Source organism: Strix aluco, chromosome 2 (assembly GCF_031877795.1).
Source record: "Strix aluco isolate bStrAlu1 chromosome 2, bStrAlu1.hap1, whole genome shotgun sequence".
Taxonomy (NCBI): Eukaryota; Metazoa; Chordata; class Aves; order Strigiformes; family Strigidae; genus Strix; species Strix aluco.
In genome coordinates, this window is record NC_133932.1 from 42,048,531 (window position 1) to 42,071,257 (window position 22,727).

The 22,727-nt window shown below is 41.8% G+C and overlaps 1 protein-coding gene and 1 long non-coding RNA gene across 16 annotated transcripts in view; one reads left to right on the plus strand and one right to left on the minus strand.

Moving 5' to 3' along the window:
* Nucleotides 1-8,568, minus strand: part of LOC141919285 (uncharacterized) — a 79,554-nt gene extending 70,986 nt beyond the window's left edge. Inside the window, exon 1 of the long non-coding RNA XR_012621921.1 lies at nt 8,430-8,568. This is a non-coding gene — a long non-coding RNA (uncharacterized LOC141919285). The remainder of the gene's footprint in view (nt 1-8,429) is intronic.
* The window catches only part of CASK (calcium/calmodulin dependent serine protein kinase), a 225,864-nt gene continuing 210,824 nt past the window's right edge, over nt 7,688-22,727 (plus strand). For 4 of the 15 annotated variants that reach the window (XM_074814527.1, XM_074814528.1, XM_074814532.1 and 1 more), the window contains exon 1: nt 7,688-8,301. In XM_074814527.1, the coding sequence (XP_074670628.1) occupies nt 8,243-8,301 (59 nt within the window). In that variant the 5' untranslated portion in view covers nt 7,688-8,242. The remainder of the gene's footprint in view (nt 8,302-22,727) is intronic. The other 11 variants (XM_074814533.1, XM_074814536.1, XM_074814535.1 and 8 more) reach the window with 3 other exon arrangements.

The window sequence follows — 22,727 nt, forward strand, 5'->3', positions numbered from 1 at the left end:
TTCACAAAATAAAAAATATTTTGCCTTTGTGGAAGTATATTTTTCCTCCTAAATGAAAAGGCCCCAACCTACTCATAATAATGTCTGATGAGATTCAGACCATGTGCAGCAACAGGTGATTATCTGGGGAGTACGGCTCAAATTTCTTCAGAATAAGGGTGCTCTTGAGCCCATAAAGGAAGACATCAAAGAGATACTACATGCTGGGTTTAGAGAGAGCTATTAGAGACCATGGTTTTGTTTTTCTCTCTCTGCTGTCTCCAAACTTCTCTTTCATGACAGCTTTTTAGCTACAGCCAGAGTGTCAGGCTCCCAGCACAATGCTGTGTGCAGTGGATGCTGCCTGGTATGAGAATGCCCATGGCCGGTCCCATTGGATGGCTGCCAGAGTGCTGCTGCCAACATAAGCTATAGGAGAAAAGGATATTTTTCTTCCAATTTCTCCCTCTGTCAGACCCGAATAGAATTTCATGTGACACAGTAAAGCATACATCTTTGCTGTCTAGGACTTTTTCCCTGCTAAATTTCAAAGATCTGTTGCAAACAATCTATGAATTGCATTTCTGCAGGCAAAAGATTTACAAGAAGCTTTCTCAATAGTAACTTGGCCGGTTCAAACCAGGAAGTTGATACTAACTCCTTCCATTGCAGGTGGTTTTGTTTTTGAAGGATGAAAAAGCCTCGAAGTTAGGGAGTGAATAATCATGTAGTGTCAGCATAACGCTTCAGAAAGGGAAAGGGTACGGAAGAGGGAGAAGGAAGTAGGAAGCAACTAAGTGGCCAGGCAGAGCGGTGTTTGCTCTCTTCTGTGAAGCTATAGCCCATCTGAAAAAAAAAAGTAGGCTGAGAAAACCAGGAGGGGAGGAAAAAAAGCTGGATGATGAGGAAGACAGAATACTGGGCAAATAATTATTTACAGAATTAGTATTCTCTTCTAAAGTTATAAAATGTGGTAAGCTTGGCTTACCATGAAGCTATAGGATAAGTGGTAAAGCCATACCTATGTCTTAGAAGTCTTAAACTGTAAGCCTTGTCAGCTTTTGGATTGTATTACTGCACATCAATAGATACAGTGATCTGGGAAATGTAGTAAGAAAAAACAGGTGTCTCGAATCTCATAAATAGGGTTTGTAAAGTAAATTGGTGGCAGAATGAGGACAAAATAAAGGACAAAGTTGAGAATGAAAAATGCAATATAGGATGAAACTAAAAGGCTGAGAATATAAGAAATGCCCTAATGAATCCACCTAGCCCTGCTTACCCAACAGGGGATAGACTGAGATCAATAATGTGGTCTTCCTGGCTAAGGATATTCTTTGCGTTCCAGGTATGCTGACTCTTGTGATTTCCCAGAATGTGGAGAAGCTGACTGCATAGTTTGTAGTGAAATACTGCATTTACATATTTGATAATAAAAATGGAGCAGTGGCAGTAGGAGATAGTTCAGAAAGTGCATGAAAGTCTAGCCACTATTTGCAGTCAGTTCCCCTTCCACTTCCCCAGCATCTACATTTGTTGCAGCAGGGATGCTCCATGGCACGCCCCTGCCTATTCCTTCCAGTATTTGTTTATAATGATCCCTGAAATGGTCTAATTCCTTTTTCAACCTGCTGATACTATCGGTGTCCACAGCTCCCTGTGGCAGCAAGTTCTCAAGGTTCACTATCCAGTGTGTGTGTATAATTTTTTTAAAAAGTACTTTTATGTATCTGTCTTAAACTACCTTCCTACTTGTTTTACTGGGCACCCCTCAGTTTTAGTATTGCAGGATTTGGTGAAAAACAGTTCTGCCTTCACCTTATCTACCACGTTCATGATTTTGTAAACCTCGACCATATCCTACACTTCAGGTGTCTCCTCTGAAAACTGACAAGCCCCAGCCTTTTGCCCTCTTCTGGCAAGGCAGACAGCTCATCCTTGGTTTCCATTGCCCTTCTCTCTCTCTTCCTTTGCAAACTCCTTTGTGTCCTTCTGGAGACGTGGAGGCCTGAAATGTCCCAGCCCTCCAGCTGCGGATGCACCAGAGCTTTATATGGAGGAAAAATTACACCTTCTGCCTTGACTTCATGCCTGTCCTGATATGCCCAGTATTTTATTGGCTTCTTTGGACCATCATTGCACCCTGCAGCAATGGTTTCAGAGAACTGCCAGGGTGAGGGCTCTTTCCAGACCTGCAACTGCCAGTTCCAAGTTCAGCATCATGCAGGGATGGTGTAGGTGAGGATTTCTTCTAGATGCAGTATTCCTTGCCATTTATCTACACCAAAGCTCCTCTGGGCACTTAGTCTGCTTTGAGGGGCCCTTCTGGAGTTCCTAACTATTAGGGTGACACCTGTCTACTCAAAAGAGCTTAATACATTTCTACAAAAGATAGTAGGAGGGTGAGAAATGCAAGAAAGAAGAAAAGAAATATGAAAGGAAAATATAAGGGGTTTTGGTTTGGTTTGGATTTTTTTTATTCCAGTGCTAGTACGTAGTATTTTGATATTGTCCTTATGATGTGATTTTTAATTATTTTTCTGTATATAGGTACATGACTGTAGCATATGGTTGCAAATTTCCGTTTAGGATAATGATGAAAAGATAACCAGAATTTTGAGTTATCTTTATTTCCTGGTTTTATCCCCTGTACATCTTGTAAGACCTTTTTAATTTAAAAAAGTCTCAATAAAAGCATCATGGAGAGATTTCCTCCACAATTCTTATTAGTCCATACCCATCAATGAGGAAAAGCTGCAACTGGAGAGAAAAGAAATAAGCATCTCCATAATCCAGTCAAGATTGTTCACAGGTACACAGTGCACAAGGAAAGGAAAAATAACCAGTATAGCAAGGAATAACTAAAAAAGAAACTCCATTAAGTAGGGTTTTTTATAATTTTTAAGTTTTTCCCTCTCTTTTGATGTTGCCAGTTGTTCCTACCTGGGACTGTTTCACCTTTGGAAACCGATTTTGAAGGGTGCCCCTGAGCTTCTTTGGCAGAATCAGATAGGCTCAGCTTTGGTTTAGTTTACTACCTATCTTCAGTGGAGTTACTGTAATTTATGTTTAATTATGACTATGGTTTAATTACAGATGCAGAATGTGACTTTTTCCCTTACCATTCCTTCACCAAGGCCTGGCTGACTACTTGACCTGGCACTCTCTCCCAGCCAGGGGGCTGGGTCAGTATGAGTCAAGTCTCTGGTGAAGGGAATGTGGTCACCATGTCTGAAGGGCAGTAAAAAAGAATTCCTCATTCAAAAGAGGCAGCTCTTAGCCGGTTGCCTGAGGAAATGACATTTATGCTTTCGCATGTTCACATATACATACACGTCTGTTATCTTTCCCAGGAACTTTTGAACCTGGGGGTCAATTTCGACAGAATTAGATGGGGGCAAGGTACGGATCCCAGAGATAAGCTTCAACTGTCCTTTGAAGATAGGGGGCTGCAGAAAAGAGACCTGATAGAAGAGCCCTGATAGTGTCTTCAGTGAGAAAGGGTGGCAGTGAAAGTCCACTTCTCATTGAACAATGGAGAATTCACACTGTGGAGGAACTTAAAAAAAACTCCACTAAGGAAAAAAATGCAGTTGGAGATTTATATTCCTAGACAAACACCATTCACCTGTTAAGACACGCATTCATGGGAAACCCAGCCTCCTTAATTACGATGTGGCACGACTTGTGCAGTGTGCTATACCTGAGCTCTGCAGCTGCAGACTGCCCTGCCACACAGTAGATTTCCAAGCTGATTTAATTATATACTTTTGTAAGAAGTTGTCCAGACTGATTCAGGGTTGGCTGATGGCTTTTTAGTGTTCTTTTAACAGACATTTTTTACAAGGATTGAAAATGCCTGTGTTTGTCGTGATCAAAACATCGTCTTTTTTCATTGCAACCAAAATACATTTCTATTGCCCAAAATATGAACTGTTTTCAGTTCATAGAATTCAGACTCCTAAACAATATGGCAGTTTGTCAGAAATCTGGTAAGCCTCCAATATTCTCTCTTACGAAGTACTAACAATTCATACTCATCTTCAGTGTCAGTATCGTCCTTGAACTTTGAAAGAGGGAGAGAATTAATACCCGGGTTACAGATCAAAGTACCCGGGGCCCTCTTATACTTGGAATTTGAGGCAGAGAATTTGGTGCTTCCTACATCTTTTGGATTACAGAACACTGTCAAACCCTTAAAATTTCTTGTTCATCATCACGTACCTTTTACATCACACTTTTAAATGAAAACACTATAAAGGCTGTTCGGATGTAACTGATAACTATGGTTCCATAAACAACCTTTGAACAACTTACCTGCCCTGTGGCTCACCAACAGACCCTATGTGCACACCCTGCAAAGACCACAGCCAAATAAACCTTGAAAACCCCAACAATTTTTAAGAAATGGGTTTTCTAGTGCCCAAGCCCACACTCGCCTACGTCTTAGGACTTTAAAATAAACTTTTGAATTAAACAACAATAGTGGCTTGCCCAAAATTACACCACCTTAACCTGGCAGTTCAGAATCTGACAGACAGGCAGCTCAAAAACGTGCTGTGGTCTGGGGAAGGCTACCAGGGATTGTAAAGCATTTCCTTCCTGTGAATAGTCAGTGTCCTTTTCTTGCTATTTCGCTATGGAGAAGTCCCTCTCCCAGCCCTGTAGTGACTGATACCCTGAACTGTTTTCAGACCAACCATTACCCTTGACAGTAAATCATTCCACATCTCAAACGTAAAGTTTCTTCTGCTTGTATGTCAAACATTATCGTTACATACTTCTAATAAGATGCTAGATGTCCATATTTCAGAATTTAAGCTTAAACTTGTAAATTAAACCCAGAATCTATAAGGAGATGTATTAGATACATGGGTGAAAATCAAGAATGCCTGCCTAGAAAAGGGAAAGGGAATGACTACTTTCAAACTTGTGGCTGAAATTCATGATCACAAACATATCTATATATGCATTGCTTGGAGGGTCATACTATTGGGTAGTAGCTGCTGGCAAAATTACGCTCCTATTTTCTTGAGCCCATTCAATCTGAAACTAAATTACAGCATAGTTCTCATTTGTTCTATTAATTGCTGAGGTGGTGGTATCCTTGCTGCTTTTGCTGGCTCAGTATGCAACTTTCTATGATACAGATCTGCACACAGATCCTAGTTCAGACAGATTCTTCTCATGCAACCCAAATGGTAGGTAGCACCTCTTTTCACTCTCCCCCTGCATCGAATGTGGACAACTGACACGTTTGTAGGCTTTGATAGAATCGCCTTGCTTCTTGCCAGCCTAAGCAATGAATGCTACAACTGCTCTAACAAGCGTGTCTTCTTTGCTCCAGAATGGGAAGAAAAAATCCAACAAAACAGGAAGCTCAGCCCATCAGATAAAAAAGCAGCTGATAACCTCCTTCCTGGAAGGTAGTAGGACCCTTCAAGTAGGCTAGATGCCAGGGAATACGCCACTTCTCTTAGTGAAAGCCCATTTTTGTGCAGTGTCTTCCAAGAAACTACCTTCCCATGACAAGTCTAACTCTCCAACCTGTGCTCTGACACCCTGTCCATTAGCAGAAAACCATATTTATGTGCTGACCCAAGGGCCCTCCAAAGTTCTTAAAGGGTTTTTTCTATTACAGTATTTTGGTCCAAAGCGCCCACGTATTGTGCTTGATATTCCTTGTTTTCAGTTTAATCTGTCACACCCAGGTGATGTGGGCTGGTGTGAGCCTTGGTGCCTGGCATCCAGAGGAAGGCGAGACCTCTGTGAAGTGGCACTGTTAGTGGCAAAAACATTTGCTTCAGCTGTTATGAGCATTTTTCTTCCCTTCTGTATGATTTTTGTATTTTTTCTTGCTAATTTCTAATGAAGGCTCCGCATATAGTCAGATGACAATTTCAGCTCAAAACACAAGTGAATGCTCACCCATATTCTAAAACTCACTACTGTGAGGCCTATGTAGTACTCAGCCTGATGGCCTCGCAAAAGGAAAAAATGGTTGCCCACATGTTCAGCTGTGTGGAACTTAGGGAACAATCTAAATATATTGGCTTTTTGTTCGCATTCCAAATAGCAGATGGTGTTTAAATATCTTTTAAAGGTTTATATGGCATATAGCTGGAATGTCCCTCACCTTATATGCTACCATTGCGCAGGAGATAGATGTAATTATTCACTGCTTTTCCTGATTTCTTTTGAATTCATCTGGAGACAGGAACAAGGTGTTCTTGGTAAAGTGTTGTCAGCTCTGCATTTTAAAGCTAACCTTTAAACCATTCTATCAGCTAATTCTGCTTTGACAGTTTTTTTTTCCTCTGTGTGGGGAGCAACTGTATAATTTACCTTTGTTAATAAGTTTTGAGAAGTTGCATGTGTGCTAAAGTACTTTGGCAAAAATACTTTGTAAACTCCCAACAGTTCGTGACTCGGGAGCTTTGCTTTCTTCTACAAACCATCTAATTCAAAACTTGGAAAAGCACACATGTGCAACTTGTATCTGTCTTTCACAGTTTTCTGTGCAACATGCAAAAATCATGAAATGCAATGTATCAGGTAAGTACTTGGTGTTTTAATATTCACCGGATGTCTCAGACATTATTTTTAAGAGAAACAGCAGCCACCAGTTACTTACCCAACAGGAAGCACATATCTAAGAGCACTCCCAAAAGGTTATTTTAATTCACTACTTTTAGGGCGAATAAGAAGATGACTGTTTTCCTGATAACAAAGAGGGTTCAAATTGTGCTCCAGAAAATACATCCCCTTGGAAAAAAAAAACAAACAAACAAAAAAACCAAACCACTTTAACCGCCCCCGGACAAAGTTCTCCGAGCCCAGTTTTGCTCACAGGTTATTATTACAGTCGAGATTGTGAGAGCAGCAGCGGGGCGGCCGGCTGAAGCGCCGTGCCCCTCACCTAAGCACCGGCCCTCGCCACCCACTGAGGGAGCCGCAAATCTCCCCTCCTCCCTGCCCGCGCCTGCCTACGCGACCCCCGCCCGCCGCGGCCTCAGCGCGCCGGCACCGCCGGTTCCTTGGGCCGCCGGTTCCTTCTGCCGCCAGCCCCACACCAGCCGGTGGCGCTCAGCTGGCCGCAGGGGAGGTGAGGAGGGAGGTCGGTACCCGAGCCCGACACGGCTCAGTCCCGCTCGCCGCCGCTGCCGCCGGCCCGGCCGCGCCCTCACGCACCACCGCCGCCAGCACCGCCAGCCACCCCGCCGAGCCCCCTCCCCGCGCCATGACGTCACCCCAGCCCGCGCCTGCGCACAGCGGCCCGGCCGACACCCCCCCCCGGCCCCCTGAACGGACGGTGGGCGTGGCCCCGCGCACGATGCGGGCGGGGCGGGGCGGGGCGGGGCGGGGCGGGGCGGGGGGAAGGTGGGGAGAAAGGGAGCGGAAGCGAACGCAGCCCCCCGCGTGCGTGCGTGCCTGCCGCGCCTGCTCGGCCTGGCGGCGGGCGCGCGCGCCGGTGCCCGCCTCCGCGCGCGCGCGCCGTGACGGCTTTGCGTGACGGCGGCGGGGAGCGCGCGCCCGCCCGCCCTCCAGTCAAGCGAGCGCCTATCGCGGCCGCCGCCGCCGCCGCCGCTTCTCCTCCTCCTCGCGCCTGGGAGCGTAATCACCGGCCGCGCCCGCAGCTCCCCGCCCCTCCCCCTCCCACTATTATCCTCCCTCCCGGCGCGCGCGCGCGCCCCCTCCCCCCCGCCCTCCCGGGAGCGCGCGGCCGCCCGCCCGCTCGGCGAGGGAGCGAGACGGCGCTGCCGCCTGCCGCCGGCCCCGCTCCTCTCCCCGCCGCGCCGATCCCCTCCATGGACCCCGCGCCGCCCCGCTAGCCGGAGCTGCCCGCCCGCTGCCGCCGCCGGGGAGTAGCCGGCTGGGAGGGGGAGGGAGGGGGCGGGAGGGGGGTGGGGGGCGGAGGAAGGTGGGGTCGTCGAGCGTGTGACACGCGCGGGGAGCGGCGGCGGCTGCGGCCCGCGGGAGGAGGAGCGGGGAGTCCCGGCGCGGCCGCGGGAGCCCCCCGGGGCGGGCGGCAGCGCCCCAGGAAGGTGGCGGCGGCGAGAGCGGTTGGGATTTACCGTGGTGGCGGCGGCGGAGGTTGGCGCTGACCGGCAGCAGAGCGCGCCGCGCGGCGGGGACCGTGACCGCGGCCCCCCTCCCCCTCCCTCCCTCCCTCGCCCCCCCCTCCCTCCCTCCCTCCCTCCCGTCCCCCCCCCCCCCTCCCCGGGGCCGCCGCCTCTCGGGCTGAGCTCCCCCCGCCCGGACCATGGCCGACGACGACGTGCTGTTCGAGGACGTGTACGAGCTCTGCGAGGTGATCGGCAAGTGAGTCCCGCGGGGGAGCGGGAGGCAGGCAGGGCCGGGCGGGCGTGTGCGCCGCCGGGCAGAGCGGGGGAGGGGGCGGCGGTGCCCCCGGGAGGGAGGGGAGAGGGATGCTCTGGCTCGGCACCCACCTGAGTCGCCGCCGCCGGCGGGTCCGTGCGAGCCGTGCGGGGTCCGGGTCCCCCCTCGGCGGGTGGCGGTGGCACGGCGGGTACCCCCGCCGCGCTGCCCACCTTCCCTGTTACACGGGAGGCGGAACGGGGAGAAGTGACCCCATGTTTCCTCAGCCACCATGATTAACCACCTAACCATCGCTCAGGCTGGCTGCAGCAAGCGGCAACCACTTCCCACCCCTTTTCTTCTCCTCCCCCCTATATCCCATTCCTGGCACACCCATCAAGGATTGCCTATTGGGGAAGGGAGAGGGAAGCTATCTCTCTCTAGATCCACCTATTCACTGGGTGTCCGCATATTTGTGCGCCAGGTATTGGTTTTTCCTCTTCTTTGCTGCATAATAACCAGCTTGTTAGTGGCAGTACTAGTGACGCCCGGGTAGTGCTCGGTTTTCGTCCAGATCTTCCCCTCCACTCTCATTCGTGTGGAAATAGAGATGCATAAGGCACTAGGAGTGCTTGGCCTTTTGAGTCTTATTATGCAACTGCTATTAAACCGATGTTCGAGGTTGCTTGCATCAAACCTAGGAGTTGAGGTAGTTGCTGGCGTTCCCCAGCTGCCTCTTTCGGGTGAGCACTGTTGCAGGGTGGATGAAAATGACAGTTCAAGTCTCAGTCTGTGTAATCACACCAAGAAAATGCATAGAATCCCCCAGATCAGATGGTGATAAAGAATTAAAGCTGAACTCCATTCTCCCTTCCCACCACCCCCCATATTTTCGTGACTGCCCAGTTTTGGAATCCATTTTTTATTTATTCGTCATCTTTCATGTATTTTCTGTAGTTGTGTCTGTGTTGCAAAACGGACATAAAAGATGTAGCAATATTTTGACTTCCTAATTTTCTGTATGTTTCTGATTTCAAAGCTGAGATTGCTGTGGAAGCCTTAGTAGTGACACTGTTCATTATAAGAATAATTGTTCACCCTGTTCTGATTATAAACAAAGATTATTTTTTTTTCTGCATGTGTTCTCTTGCCCGCTCTTCACCAGTATGCTTTTCAGTTCATATCAAGTGCTGTCTACTTTCAAAGCTAGGGCTAAAAATATTCTAGAATTAATCTTTCCTCAGGATTATACTAAAATGCTAGTCTTGGACTTAGCAGGTGACTTTGTTGTCAGCAGAAGTTTCAGCACTCAGTTCTGTCATTTCACAAGGTACTACTACCTTTCTCTTAACACAAACAACTTTTTACAATATTAAGATTAAAGGGTCTTGTTTGCTGTCATAAGTGGTGAACGATAGCTTTAGCTTAATGCTGGTTGTTGGTGAGGAGCTTCTGTAGCTGAGAAACAAAACTCTTCTTAAATATGTTTTGAAGACAATTTTTGGGACACTCCTTTCACGAGTGGTTTTATGCGAACCACTGCAGCTCACACACGATTTTATTCGTACCTGATTACCGTTAGAAAGAAGGTGCAGTGATTATGCATGACCGCACACCCTTTTAGAGATTGGATGATTCACAGGGGTACAGATGACTGCACATCTCAGTTGACTTTTTGTTTTGTCATTGGAGAATTTTTAAGAGAGTGCTCAAAAACTGTGGATTAGGTATTAGCTACAGAAGTTCCATGTGAGATTTAGGTAGTATACATAGTGTTGTGATGTAACTAGATCTAACGGATAAATATTGAATCACAGTAGCATAATGATGCCAAGAGCACTGTAGCAAAAACAGGGTGGATCGCTGAAAATAGCAGCAGTGATGGTGTGAAGGGTTGATATCTCGTTGTGATTGCTCAAGCTTTTCCTCACAGATGTCATGTCAGTCCTCAAAAAAACATTTAAAATAAATACACAATTTCATGTACAGTTGTATAAGTAGTGTTCCTGTTCCTTCATAATTTTCCAAGTCACACAGGTGGCTTCCAGGGAACCAGGGATGCAGCATCTTTATTCAGCTTACAGGTTTTGGGTACCACCTTGCCCATCTTCAAGCAACTTGAGGAAAGCTGCTGTAAATCTGCTTTGAATTGCTATGTATGCATCTTACTAAACATCTTTCAGTGAAACATCCACTAAATGTCTGCACGTTTCTATGATTTATTATTGATTGATACAGTAATTTAGTTCTTGCAAATAGCACATCTGGCCCTGATTTGCGTTTCAGACACATGAAATATTAAAACATGTAATTTATCTTTCCTAAATAGGTAGTTACTGTTGTCATTTAAGGTAGTAAGAGGTATTTTCACAAAGGGTGTGGGAAAGAGATCTTTGCCTGTAAAATGTCTGAATATTTAGTCAAAGTTCCCGTACAATTTACTAGAGAAATAAGGAGATAGTTTCTTAGCTGACAGCATGCTGTCCAATTTGTTGAGGCATATTCTGATCTTTAGGATAAACTTTAAACACTTTTAAATACAATAAACTGATAAGACTGACTTTGTGTAAACGCAGTAATAGGTTTTGGTGTGCTGGAGTGTGAAACAATTATAATGCAATAGTATATGAATGAATTGATTGGAATGACAGTGATAAACTGTTTATTGTGTGACATTTAATGTGTTTAAGTTCTGCAAGCATGCATTTTTCATTCTGAGTTGGTGTGGGAGAAAAGAAAGGCCGGGAGGGATAGAGAGAAATTCTAGTTCATGTTTCCTTTAGGGAAATCTTCATTTGCATATATTTCCAGTATACCTGTCCATCGCTGAAAGGTATATGAAGATAAAAATCAGAATAATATTCCCAATTTCTTGTTGAATTTTTTAAAGTGGCATTTATGACACTAACATTAGTCGTGTAGTTTTACTTTACCAGATGTGTTATGTTCTAGGGTACTGTCTTGTCTTCAGACTTGGCTGACACAAACATACTTCAAGAAAGAAGTCAATTTGGGATTTCTATATTAGCCTTCAAAAATGTGTTAACATAGCTTGGGATAACTGGTAGTGATCAAAAACACAGGTGTGCCATATTTTTTTTTTTCAAACTTGTTTCCAGATATCTTGAGAGATTGGTTTTGAAGAGATTGATTGAGAATACACAATCTAACATATTTAAGTCTTTTGTTATGTTGGTCAGACTGTGCATTTGATTGACAATTCACAGATAATAGTGCTAAGTGTACTTCTTTATTTTTTTAATTAAAATTTTCATTCAAAATGCATTGAGTAGTTTATAAAGCATAGTAGTGTAGAGTTGAAACGTCTTGGGTATTCATCTGAGGGGAAAACTGCTCTGAGTTTTTCATAGGAGCTCCACGTACACATAGCAGTAGTTTTCTTTATGCCAAAGAGAGAATGCCTGTCTTTAGTTGGTATTGAATCTAGAAGACTGAAGCATGGCTTTTATGATAGACAGAGTCCTTGTTTTGCAAGGACTTTATTTTACTTTATGTGGTTTTGAGTTTCTGTACCTCTTAAGGTTCGTGTCAGTTTATGTTAACATTAGAGGAGTACCGTAAAGATTGTCTGGCCTTTCTAACAGTAGGGTTGCAGGTTGCTTAAAAATTTCTCTAAATTTTTAAGTTGTAAATACTATGTAATAAAGTTGATAAAAGTTTATTTGTGTTAAAAAGATCACAGTTGAAATCATTAGTCTTCATATTGATGGTCACTTAAACTGTAAATCTTTGTAATTTTGTCTTCCGTTTATGGACTATATATATGTGCAATCATTGTGCTTAGTAGTAGTGTGGTCCTTGGTATTTTTAGTACCAAAGTATAATGTGATGACTGGTACTAATACTATCGTCGCTTTCAGGACGTTCTCTGCAATATGACTGGGTTCAGTCTAATCCTTTTCTGCACTGCACACTTGAGGATTTTAGTGTTTTCATCTCTCCTTCACCTGTGATGGGATGATTCTCTCTGCTTGGGCTCTTCCATCTAGTGAAGAGCTAAAGTGATCTCTTAAGATAGTGTACAAGTCAGCTAATATGGCCACCAAAAGAACCCCAAGAAACCCTTTTCTTTTTCTTTGCATATATCAGATGCAAGAGGATACCTAAGTAAGGATCCAAAGCATGGTTGAAGAGAGCCTTCGCTTCAGCTTAGGTGTAAACTGAACTGTGTTTTAGAGTGTCGGGTTAGTAACTTCTTTTAATAAACTTAAGCTGTGTTCCGAGTGAGTTACAAGTTTTCTTGGGAGATCTCTGATGGTAAAAGGAATGCCTCTTATCGGAAACAGAAGTGCACAGCAAGCTTTGGCTTTTCAGTTACAATAGTGCTACTAGTGTTTAAGCCCCATTCTTAACAATATCTTTTTCTGAAATGAAAACAGCTAAATAAGGTTTGGAATAATTTTTGGAGCTTGACCGTAAAAGGTCCCCCTATAATAAGGGCTTAATTTTTCACTTCAGTTTGTATGAGAAGCAAAGGCGTCTTTTCAGAGAAATTACTAGAATACTGTTACAGGATAAATTTAGGACTAAAAGACCAAGGACTATTTCCTAATGTGTTCTCAAATGATAGAATTGACCCTCCCTAGGTTAACAAGTGCCTTGCTCTTTTACTTCCATACCTTTTTGCTAGAACAGGGTAAGAAGGAGTAACCAGAAACTTACTGTATACCTTCTGTCTTTTATTGCAGTGTTCAATGTACAGTGGGGCTGTACTCTCCTTTCAGGCTTAGGATTTGTCAGAATTCTTGTATTGTCAATATTTTGTGAAGACATTTATAATTGATGCATAGTTTTTACAGACTTACAAAGTTCACTGTGTGCCCCTTAAGCCTCTTCCACCAGAGATTTCTAAATAGCATTTGGTTAGATAGATTTTCACTTGGCTCCTTCACCTGTTTCTTTGGCTGCCCAATGGCATGTTTAACTGCTTGCAGGTACTCCAATTTAATTTTTGACCAATATTCCCATTTTCTTTTTTGGATAGTGTAGACATAAGCAGTTACTCATAGCATTTAATACTGAATAAGTTTCCTAGCATATATGAATTAAGAAAGCAATAAAGAACTTGCCTCTGAACAAAATTTTTGGAAGTAAAAGCTGGGGTATAAGTCCTATATAGGCATTTAAACTGGTATAAAATATGATCTGTTTCACTTCAAGAAAGTTTAGGAAGTGTTTAGGAAGCACTTGCAGCTAAGTTGAAAAACTAGTTTTATCTCATCAAAGTGTCAGTTCTGCTGTAGTTGAGATTGAGAAACCCTTACAGTTTTAAAGTGTGCCTTTTCTAGGGAACACATGATTCTTAGGTGACTTGTGACTTCATTTAAACTCACTGTTACCAGGGTTTGGAAGGTAGTTCACATCTGGAAATTTTTTGATCCGAAGGGCTCTAGGGGTAAGGAGAAAAGGAAGAGTCTTGGCTGTAGTGAGGCTGAGGCTTCTCAGATACAGTGACCTTTAAGATATTCAGAACGTTATGAAATCTGTCTCTGGCTATCTTCTTATGTGGGTGCATACAGTATATATTTTTCTTTTGTGCCTTCAGCATTCGTTATGGACTTTCCCAGTATTGGAGCTGTTATCTTTTTTTTTTAAAAAAAAAAAAAAAAGCCTTTACAAAGGTGGTGCCCGGTTCATCATTTTTCACCCCGAAACTTCCCCTCAAGTTTTCTGCCTTTTTGATGGAGTACTTTATTGCTCTTTCAGAGGAAAAAAGCAAAAAAATCCACAACAAAAAAAACCAACCCACAAATCAAAAGAAAAAAGTTCGTAGTATTTCTCCTAAAGGGAATTTTAACTTGTCCTGACAAGATCTTTAGACATATTCCTCTATCTTCTTTATTCTCTCAATTTTGTTTTGGGGAGAGGGTCTATAAGTAAAAACTTTGGCTGCATTCCTGATGTTCTAGCTTAGAGAAGCTAGCCAAAAGGGTCTCCTCTACTATTACTTTACTTTCACCCTGCTCCAGGGAAATCTTGCAGCTGTTGCTACAAATGGAGTTGTCAGCTGCCCACTTTTCTCCTTTTTTTTGGCTCCAGATGTTATTCCCGATGCTGAACAGAGAGGGAACAGTTCTGACTAGTGGGAAAGCTCTAATGTACACTGGATTAGAGGGATCTATACACTTGTGAATGGAAGGGACAGTGAAAAAGCAAGGTAATCTTATCTACCCTTCTCCAAACAACCCCTCCACCCCCCTCTTACTGGTTAGGAAAAGGTGATATAGAAGCTGGGGGTGAGGGTAGCCTGGAAAGATTAAAAAAATGTAGGGAATGGTATATTTTAGTGATAGGATCTGTCCTGCATCAGTACTGATCTGACCTAGTGACTTTTCCTGAAACAGAACATATTTTTGTGGAGCTCTTTAGGTTTGCCAGGGTTGGACTTGAATCCAGCAGGACCAGATAGGTTGGGTTCAGATGGGTTTAGAGAAAACATCTGTCTGGTCAGTGCTGGTCTAGCTGCAGAGCAGCTAACCAGGGCGGGAATTGAAGCAAAATCCTGCATTTCCATAATCCTGCAGCCTCTTTTAAGTATGATTCCTGAAGGAGAGCTGTGTCAAGTTGTAGCTGGTCTATAAATTCTGTAAACATGGCAGTAGTAGCATTGCTCCTCTTTTTGCCCCTGTGTGAGGCACTGCAGGAGTATACGAGTGCAATTTTGTGATGTGAGCTTTTGTGAATTAAGTTTGCTGCTGCTGGAAGAGGGAGGTCTCGCTCTCTTCATGTGCTTCCATGCCCTGCGTGATCCACCCTTCCTCTGTGCCAGCTTTAGCATTCATCTGATCTATATAAGCCAGATGCACTACAAAAATGTTCACTTGTTGAATGGCTTATTGTTCTGCTGTTTTCACTGGCTTGACTAGACCTACAGTGTGGTCAGGACTAGCTCAAGGTGGAAGACAGGGATGGAGAGAGAGAAGGTGTGTAGGACCCCTCTCCTCACCTAAGGCCATATCATAAAATACTTTGTTGTTTTTTAAAGCATGGTTGGCTTTTTTTGGATAGTAAGCAGAAAAATAACCTCCAGACTCTTTCCTGCAATAATCCAGAAAATGGTAAGGAAAGAAGAGGAAAAAGGGGAAAAGTGTGGGTTTTTTGAAGGGTTTTTTTTAAGGAAGAAAAACAAGTTGCAAATTAATAAACTATTATTAACACCCACAAAAAAATCACACTTAGTTGCTTCTATGTTCTTAATTTGCTTCTTCTTTCTACACACAGACATTCCACGTAATTAAAACCAGGCACTAGCTTTACGTCAGGACCTCACCTCATTCAGGATTTAAATTGGATACACAACAGAGTCAAATTAAAGTTAAGAAGGAAACTGTAAATATGGGATTTTTATTTTTTGAATATTTGAATTAACTCTTTGAAGCATATTAGTGTACAACATGGTTAGATGCTCTTCAAGTGTGCATGTATTTTGTTGGGTCCTTCAGGACATAAATATTATCAGTTGGATGTACTCTGAAACACAAGCATACTTAATGTTTGTGAGTGCTTCTAATTTTTGTAGAAACCAAATTTCTGATTTGATTCTGATTTGGTTCTGATGTGATTATGTGCAAATATGGTAGCATATTTAAGAAAATTCAAGAAATTCAACCCCAAAATTTTCTTGAGTTACCTTTTTGAAATTTTGTTTTGCTCAAAGCCTAAATTTAAAATTTATTGATTGCTTTGATCAAGAACTTGTTTCAGTTAAAATATTTTATGCTTTTATTATTATTATTGTTTTAGGAGAAGTTCTGTGTAGTATACCTAGATCAAGTTTAGATTAAAAAGTACCAACTTCTGCTTACAGAAAACACTGTTTTCCTTTCTGCAGCCCTCAAACTAGAGGTAATCTCTTTATTAGTGTGTTCCTGCAAGCGTCTTAATTCCAGAGCTTCAGCACTACAGAGATGAAAGCAACAAAAGGGGCTTTCAAAAATGAAGGTCAGACAACTGTTTTGCTCAGTTACAGCTATTAGATTAAGTTTATTTCTTTTTTCTTTTTTTCTTTTTTTTTTTTTACTTTTTCCTCTGTGGAAAGCATGGTTACCTGTTGGCTGGGTTTCTCGGATGTTCAGCCCTTAAGGTTCAATTATCTTTAAAAGCATAAAGTAAACAGGGTGCTTAAAATATCAGGAGTTCTTTCTCTAATCTTGGATCTCAAGTGTGTCAGGTTTTTTTATCAGCTGTAGACACTTCCAATTGGAAAGTATTCAATACTTCATAGCTGCCATTGAGACAGGATACTTTCTCAACCCTTGCAGATGTAACTTCTTTTTTTAGATTCTTAGTTGTTTGAAGTTTTCAAAAGTCTGAATTGTCTGTTTGCTCTGCTGGTTAGGGAATGTTTTCAAATAGATTGCTGGCTCTAGAGTTGGCTTCCTTGTGTTGTATGTATGAAATACTTACAATTCTCTCAGAACAGGGACTGGGAATCAGATTTCTTCTTTTTGCTTAGTGAGTGTGATCATCATTAGATGCGTCTTTTCCCTTAGTGATCTGGTGAATATTAAATTATTTCATAAAACATCAGCTGGGAGTGTTGAGAATACCTTTGTATCCCATATATTCTAGCCTGGTGAGTGATTTTTCAGGTGCTGTATATTAGGGAGGGACTTGCATATGTGCCTCCTAGTTTCAGAGTGAATGTTCCAAGCACTGATGAGTGAGCAGCAGCTGCCACTGCGCTGGACGTGGATTGGCAGGTTGGTTCTGAGACCATGTCCCAGTTAGTAGCTAAGTAAAATATGTAGCAGAGCTGTTGATTTGGGTATTCTTCTTAGTTATAAGATACTGAGCAATTTGTTGCTGCTGAGACAGTGCTTTTCAAACACGCTAGGATCTTTTTGTTTTAGAATTAAACAAGAAACTCAGAAGTGTAGAATTTTAGAGTATTCTCAGGGATGCAATTTAGCAGAAAGGTGAGATCACTTTGTGAAATGTCTGTGATTCTTTCCCTCTGAATATTTGTTGGTTTTCAGTATAGGGCTTAGTTTCTGATATTGCTAATGTTGGTGTTTTTCTTTTTTTTTAAATAAAGTATTGCAGAAAACTAAGAGTTGAAAATTCTCTTCCTGAACTGAGCCTTGTTACAGTTGCAAAGCTGGGGAAAAACATGAGAATAATACCTTCCTGAAATGTGGTTTCAGATACATGGCTGGAACATTCAGAAATCAGTGGTGACTTCTGAGAATATTATTAATACATGGTAGATTTAAATGCATATTTTGTTGAAAACGGTTTTAGAATGGTTTTTCTTACATGTGCTAAAAATTGATCTGTGAAGTCATTGCATTTAAAAATAATGCCTTGCTGTGGTTTATACGTGTTTTTTCTAAAGAGTTTCCATTTTTTTGTCACTATTTTAAAAAGGGGAAAGAAAAAAAAACTTGAAATATTTACTGTTTGAACAAAGCTGTAAGAATTATTCAGAACTTTCCTTTTCATTTAACTTTTTCTCTTACTCTAAATTGATAGCTTGAGACTTTGCTGCCATCTCTAGTTTCTTGACGAAATTTATCTTGAGCTGCTGTTTGGTCCTACATTTTCATCTGTACTCTTAAAAAGACAAACTTTGGCCAGATTTCATGACTGACTACTGTTAAAAGAACTTGTTTTGTAAAGCCTGTATCAGTGAAGAAAATAGCTGTGTCGTGTTTATTTCCTTTAGAAAACGTTAGAGAGTTTCTCTAAAGAGAAATACCTTGTATTCTTCCTTGCCTTATCTTCAGATACAGCTGTAGTTAATAAGCAAATTTGCAGCACATTTTGCTCTCATTTTGGCTGTTAAAAATTTGCAAGTCACACTCGTTACTGTTCTTACTATGATACAATACCTTAAGTTTTTAATCTTGGTTTGTTTTCTGTAATTTTAAGAGGTGTTTCAGAAAGATTATAGTTTGGCTTTAGAGATGTATGTAGTGTCTTTTATGCATATTTATAGCTTTCTTAAAAAGTAGTTTTGTTCATCTTCCTCCTTCCACGTTTGAGTGCTTTCAGAATGTCTTGAAGAAAAGATTATACTGGATCTGACTCTGATTTCTCTGTTGGTTAATGAATATAGAACAGTTTTATTTTTTGCTAATCTCTTCAGTACCAACATTTTACTTCCAATTTGTGTCAATATGCCTTAATGTTTTAAGGGTTTCTCTGCCAGTTTTCATTCTTTCAGTGTTTCTTTTATAATATAAAGCTACTTGGTAGCTCTGCCAAAGCTTCTTTCTGGCTTTTTTCCTCACTTTGCCTTCCACTTCTTTTTCATACAAATACTTTTTATATGTTGTTTCACACTGTACATGCTGGCCTACACTGAAATCTTGTCTAGTTTTCTTCAGACTCACTCCCAACAGACTGTAGGATATCCGTCAATCAGAATTTTCCACCCATGGAAACTGGCTTGCTGCAGAATCAAACTACAATTTCAGTTTCTGAAATCAAAGCTAACAAAAAGTTTCACTAGTCCTCATAGTTACAAGAACCTTTGAAAAAGTGTCATTATTACAGTTTTATCTTTGAATCTGCAGCCAACTGCAGACTGTAGTGTTGGGACCTGGATTGTTTTCCTTAGAGAGAGTGGTACACAGTAACCTGCTCTGTTACTGTCTCCTGAAAATCCTGATGACAGTTCAGGTACTTCATGTGATGCTGCCTTTTTTTTTTTTTTCCATAATATTTGTAAAAGCTTCAGGGGAAGGTGCTTTTCTTTTAGCAGGTTATCTTTGCCTCTGCAGCATGAAAAGAGTAAAGTTTTGTTGCTTCATTGCTTGTGCCTAGAATTCAAGAAAGAGAGGTAGTTCTCCGCACTCAAATTGTGCCTCTGTGAGCATATGTGGAAGAAGGAAGTTTACCTAATCTTTTCTTACCAGAGGGGAATAAGATCTTTGCCTTCTTGTTTGAGCAGCCATGCTTACCTACGCAATCACTTTGGGGGAGAAGAAGGGTTTTTCAGCACACAAGCATGTTTTATACCTAATAAGTACAAACTTGCTCCAATCTTGCCTGTATACTGTAGTGAGCAGAAAATATTTTTCTACTTTATCTAATCTGTGTGGCTCGGGGGGGGTGGGGGGGTGGAGGGTGGTCCTCAAAAGAATGATTAAAAATTATTCTTTTTTCCTCCCTAGTACTTTTGTTAATCTGATGCTGTTTTACAGGATAACTCTTGAAATCTCAGGAAATTGAAACTTGCAGCCTACTGCCTATGTTCAAGGTCCTGTTACTTCCAGAAATAAAAGCCTCCAAGGGAAGGGAGAAAGTCATAGAATCATAGAATCGTTCAGGTTGGAAAAGACCCTTGGGATCATCGAGTCCAACCATCAGCCCTACTCTACAAAGTTCTCCCCTACACCATATCCCCCAGCATCTCATCTAAATGACCCTTAAAACACATGCAGGGATGGTGACTCCACCACCTCCCTGGGCAGCCTATTCCACTGTCTGACCACTCTTTCTGTGAAAAATTTTTTCCTAATGTCCAGTCTGAACCTCCCCTGTTGGAGTTTAAAGCCGTTCCCCCTTGTTCTGTCACTAATCACCTGTGAGAAGAGACCAGCACCAACCTCTCTACAATGTCCTTTCAGGTAGTTGTAGAGAGTGATGAGGTCTCCCCTCAGCCTTCTCTTCCTCAAACTGAACAGTCCCAGCTCCCTCAATCTCTCCTCATAGGATTTGTTCTCCAGGCTCTTCACCAGCTTCATTGCCCTCCTCTGCACTCGCTCCAGCACCTCAATATCCTTCTCGTATTGAGGTGCCCAAAACTGGACACAATACTCCAGGTGTGGCCTCACCAGTGCAGAGTACAGGGGGGCTATCACCTCCCTACTTTGGCTGGTAAGTCCTGTCTCCCAAGTCTGAAACTGTAACGTGTCTTCTACAGGAGTGTATGTGTTCTGTGGAAAACATTATGCCAGTAAGCTCGTTTGAAGGAGTGTGATCCTGCCCTGTTAGTACATGAGAGATGATATCAACACTGTACTTTTTTTTTTTTTTAACCTATATCCATATGTAAATGGGCTGGTGGTAAATTCTTTGGCTTTTCCCCCCATTCTCCTTCACTTCTAGTAAACATAAATATGATCTTCCATCCTATCGGCTTAAATACTGTTTGGAAAATTGTTGTTTATAAACATTCAAAATATGTTGTTCCTTAACAACATGCAAAAATCTTTTGATCAGCATTCTCTGGAGAGGCTGAAATGCACAAAGGTGTGCTAAGTCCAAATTCACCAAGTGCTAATTAAGTGTTTTTCTTATTTGGAGTTAAGACCCTGTGAAACATGCAAAAACCCCTTATTCATGTCTGCTTTAATGGATATGAGCTGAGTTGATATGCTCAGTATCTTGCTCAGGAGCAAATTTTTGATCCTGGCATACTTAATGAGTACAGTAGGAATGAGAGAGTATTGATCTAATGTGAAAGTATCCTTTATTTTTTGGTGGGTTTCCTTTTTTTCCCCCAGTTATTTCAGATGTTTTCTGTATCCTCCCTAGTCCTGTTTCTCAGTAAAGCATATGTAATCTGTTACCTCCTCTTTTCTAACAGGTAGGTTGGGAAGGGCTATTGCTCAGTGTTAGCAAGCTAGTAATTAACAAGGTAAATATCATGATATTGTCGGAATGATCCAGTATCCAAAACTGTCAGTGTATTTATGAATGTTTGGTGCCATTCAGAGTGGACTGAAAAAATCATGTTCAGCTTCTCAGTATTATGTTGGAGGTGACTTGCTAATTAAAATTGATTAGCATATGCTCTTTCATCAGTTAAAATGTTTTCTTGATTTACGTTCTTGAGAAAATATGTCTAGTAGTAGAAGATTCTAACTGTAGTCAGACAGTTGTCATAAAAACAGTTTATTTAAATTATAGTCCACATTGGTCTACGTAAACAGTTTGTAATATTTATGTAGTAGATGAAAGTCCTACAGATTCACATAGATAATTCTGTAAAATGGGAATTATTTCCTTGTGAGGAAGTTGACAGCAAATAGCAGAAAATGTTCACAATATTAATATTGCAGATCAAATTCATCTTCATCTTGTCCAGAGAATTGCTTCTGTGTAAATGTTCACTTTCATAGATTTTTACATTTCATAGTAAAATGTATATAGTTAAGTTATAAAAAAAAAAAATAAAAAAATCTGTCAAGCAGTGCTCCTTCAGATGTGTTCCCCCCCTCCTTGTCATTTTTGTTCATGTTCTTACTGTTTTGGGGCCTAAACTAGACTGAAAAAAGTAATCAGGATTAAAAAGTGTCTGTCTCTGCCCCCTCCCCTTTCATAAGTTTCCCACTGAGTCATTCTCGTCAGGAATTTTGGCCAGTTTTTCAACTACAGAACAATTACTCTTAAAACCTTCATCCTTACCTGGATAGGAGCACCAGAAAGCAAATTGCTGTGTGAACAGCCATGAAAACAGTTAGCCCAGGAAACCAGGTTATCAGAAGATTACATGTCTTTGTTTTTAGAAGGAAAGTACAGATGATATCAATTTTTCTTACCTCTTCGGCAAATACTTCTCAGAAAATCTTCTGCTTCCAACATGTGGTTGTCACATGCTGGAAAACCTTAGTGAGGGAGGGGGCTTTTGGTGTTGACTCCCTTTCAGTGACACTACCTTAGCGATGCATGGAATGTGTGATATTTGGAGCCTAGTTTGTCACAGAGGAGTGTCATATAGTAAAGAGATTTATCTATCCCTTGAGTATCCCATGTGCAGAAACTATTTTGTTGAGAACCAGGCCAGCACCTTCCTTGAAGGTTCCAAAAAAGCCCAGAAAGAGGAGGACCAGAAGATCATTAGAAGTTTTGAATATACATATTTTTAAAAAACTTCTTTTAGTTTGGTATAATTGTCCTCCAGCTTGTATTTGAAACCACATTCAAACTAGACTCTCAATAATAAAGTAATGGTTTTAAAGCGTTGTTGGGGGTAGATTCTTGCAGAAAGACTGTAAAGATGGAGTTTTCTAACCTTATGAAGGGAGTCCTTTCTCCTTAAGATAGGAAATGAGCAATCAACTGGAAATAGATAGTTTTGAAAGTGTGCCTCAGCCATTAGGAAAAAATGCTGCTACCCTAGACATACGGTTGAATGATGACATCCATGAACTATGTAAAATGATTTCTAGATGTCTTAGAGTACTCTTTTCATGGTTTTGGCCATAGTAGGATCTGGTTTCAGCTGTAGCAGTTGGTGTTGTGTAAGATTTCCATAACAGGGGAGGATCACCTTTTTTGTATTCAGAGGGAAAATACCCTAGGTATAGAGGAGACTGCGTTTATTCTGCATTCCAAGTCTGCACCCAGAGGGGAGAAAAAAAGCAAGATTTTGAATCTCAAGAGGTGTGCAGATGGTTGCTTTAGTTCTTTCAGTTGCACTTTAACTTAAAAATGAGGAAGGAGGCTTTGATTGA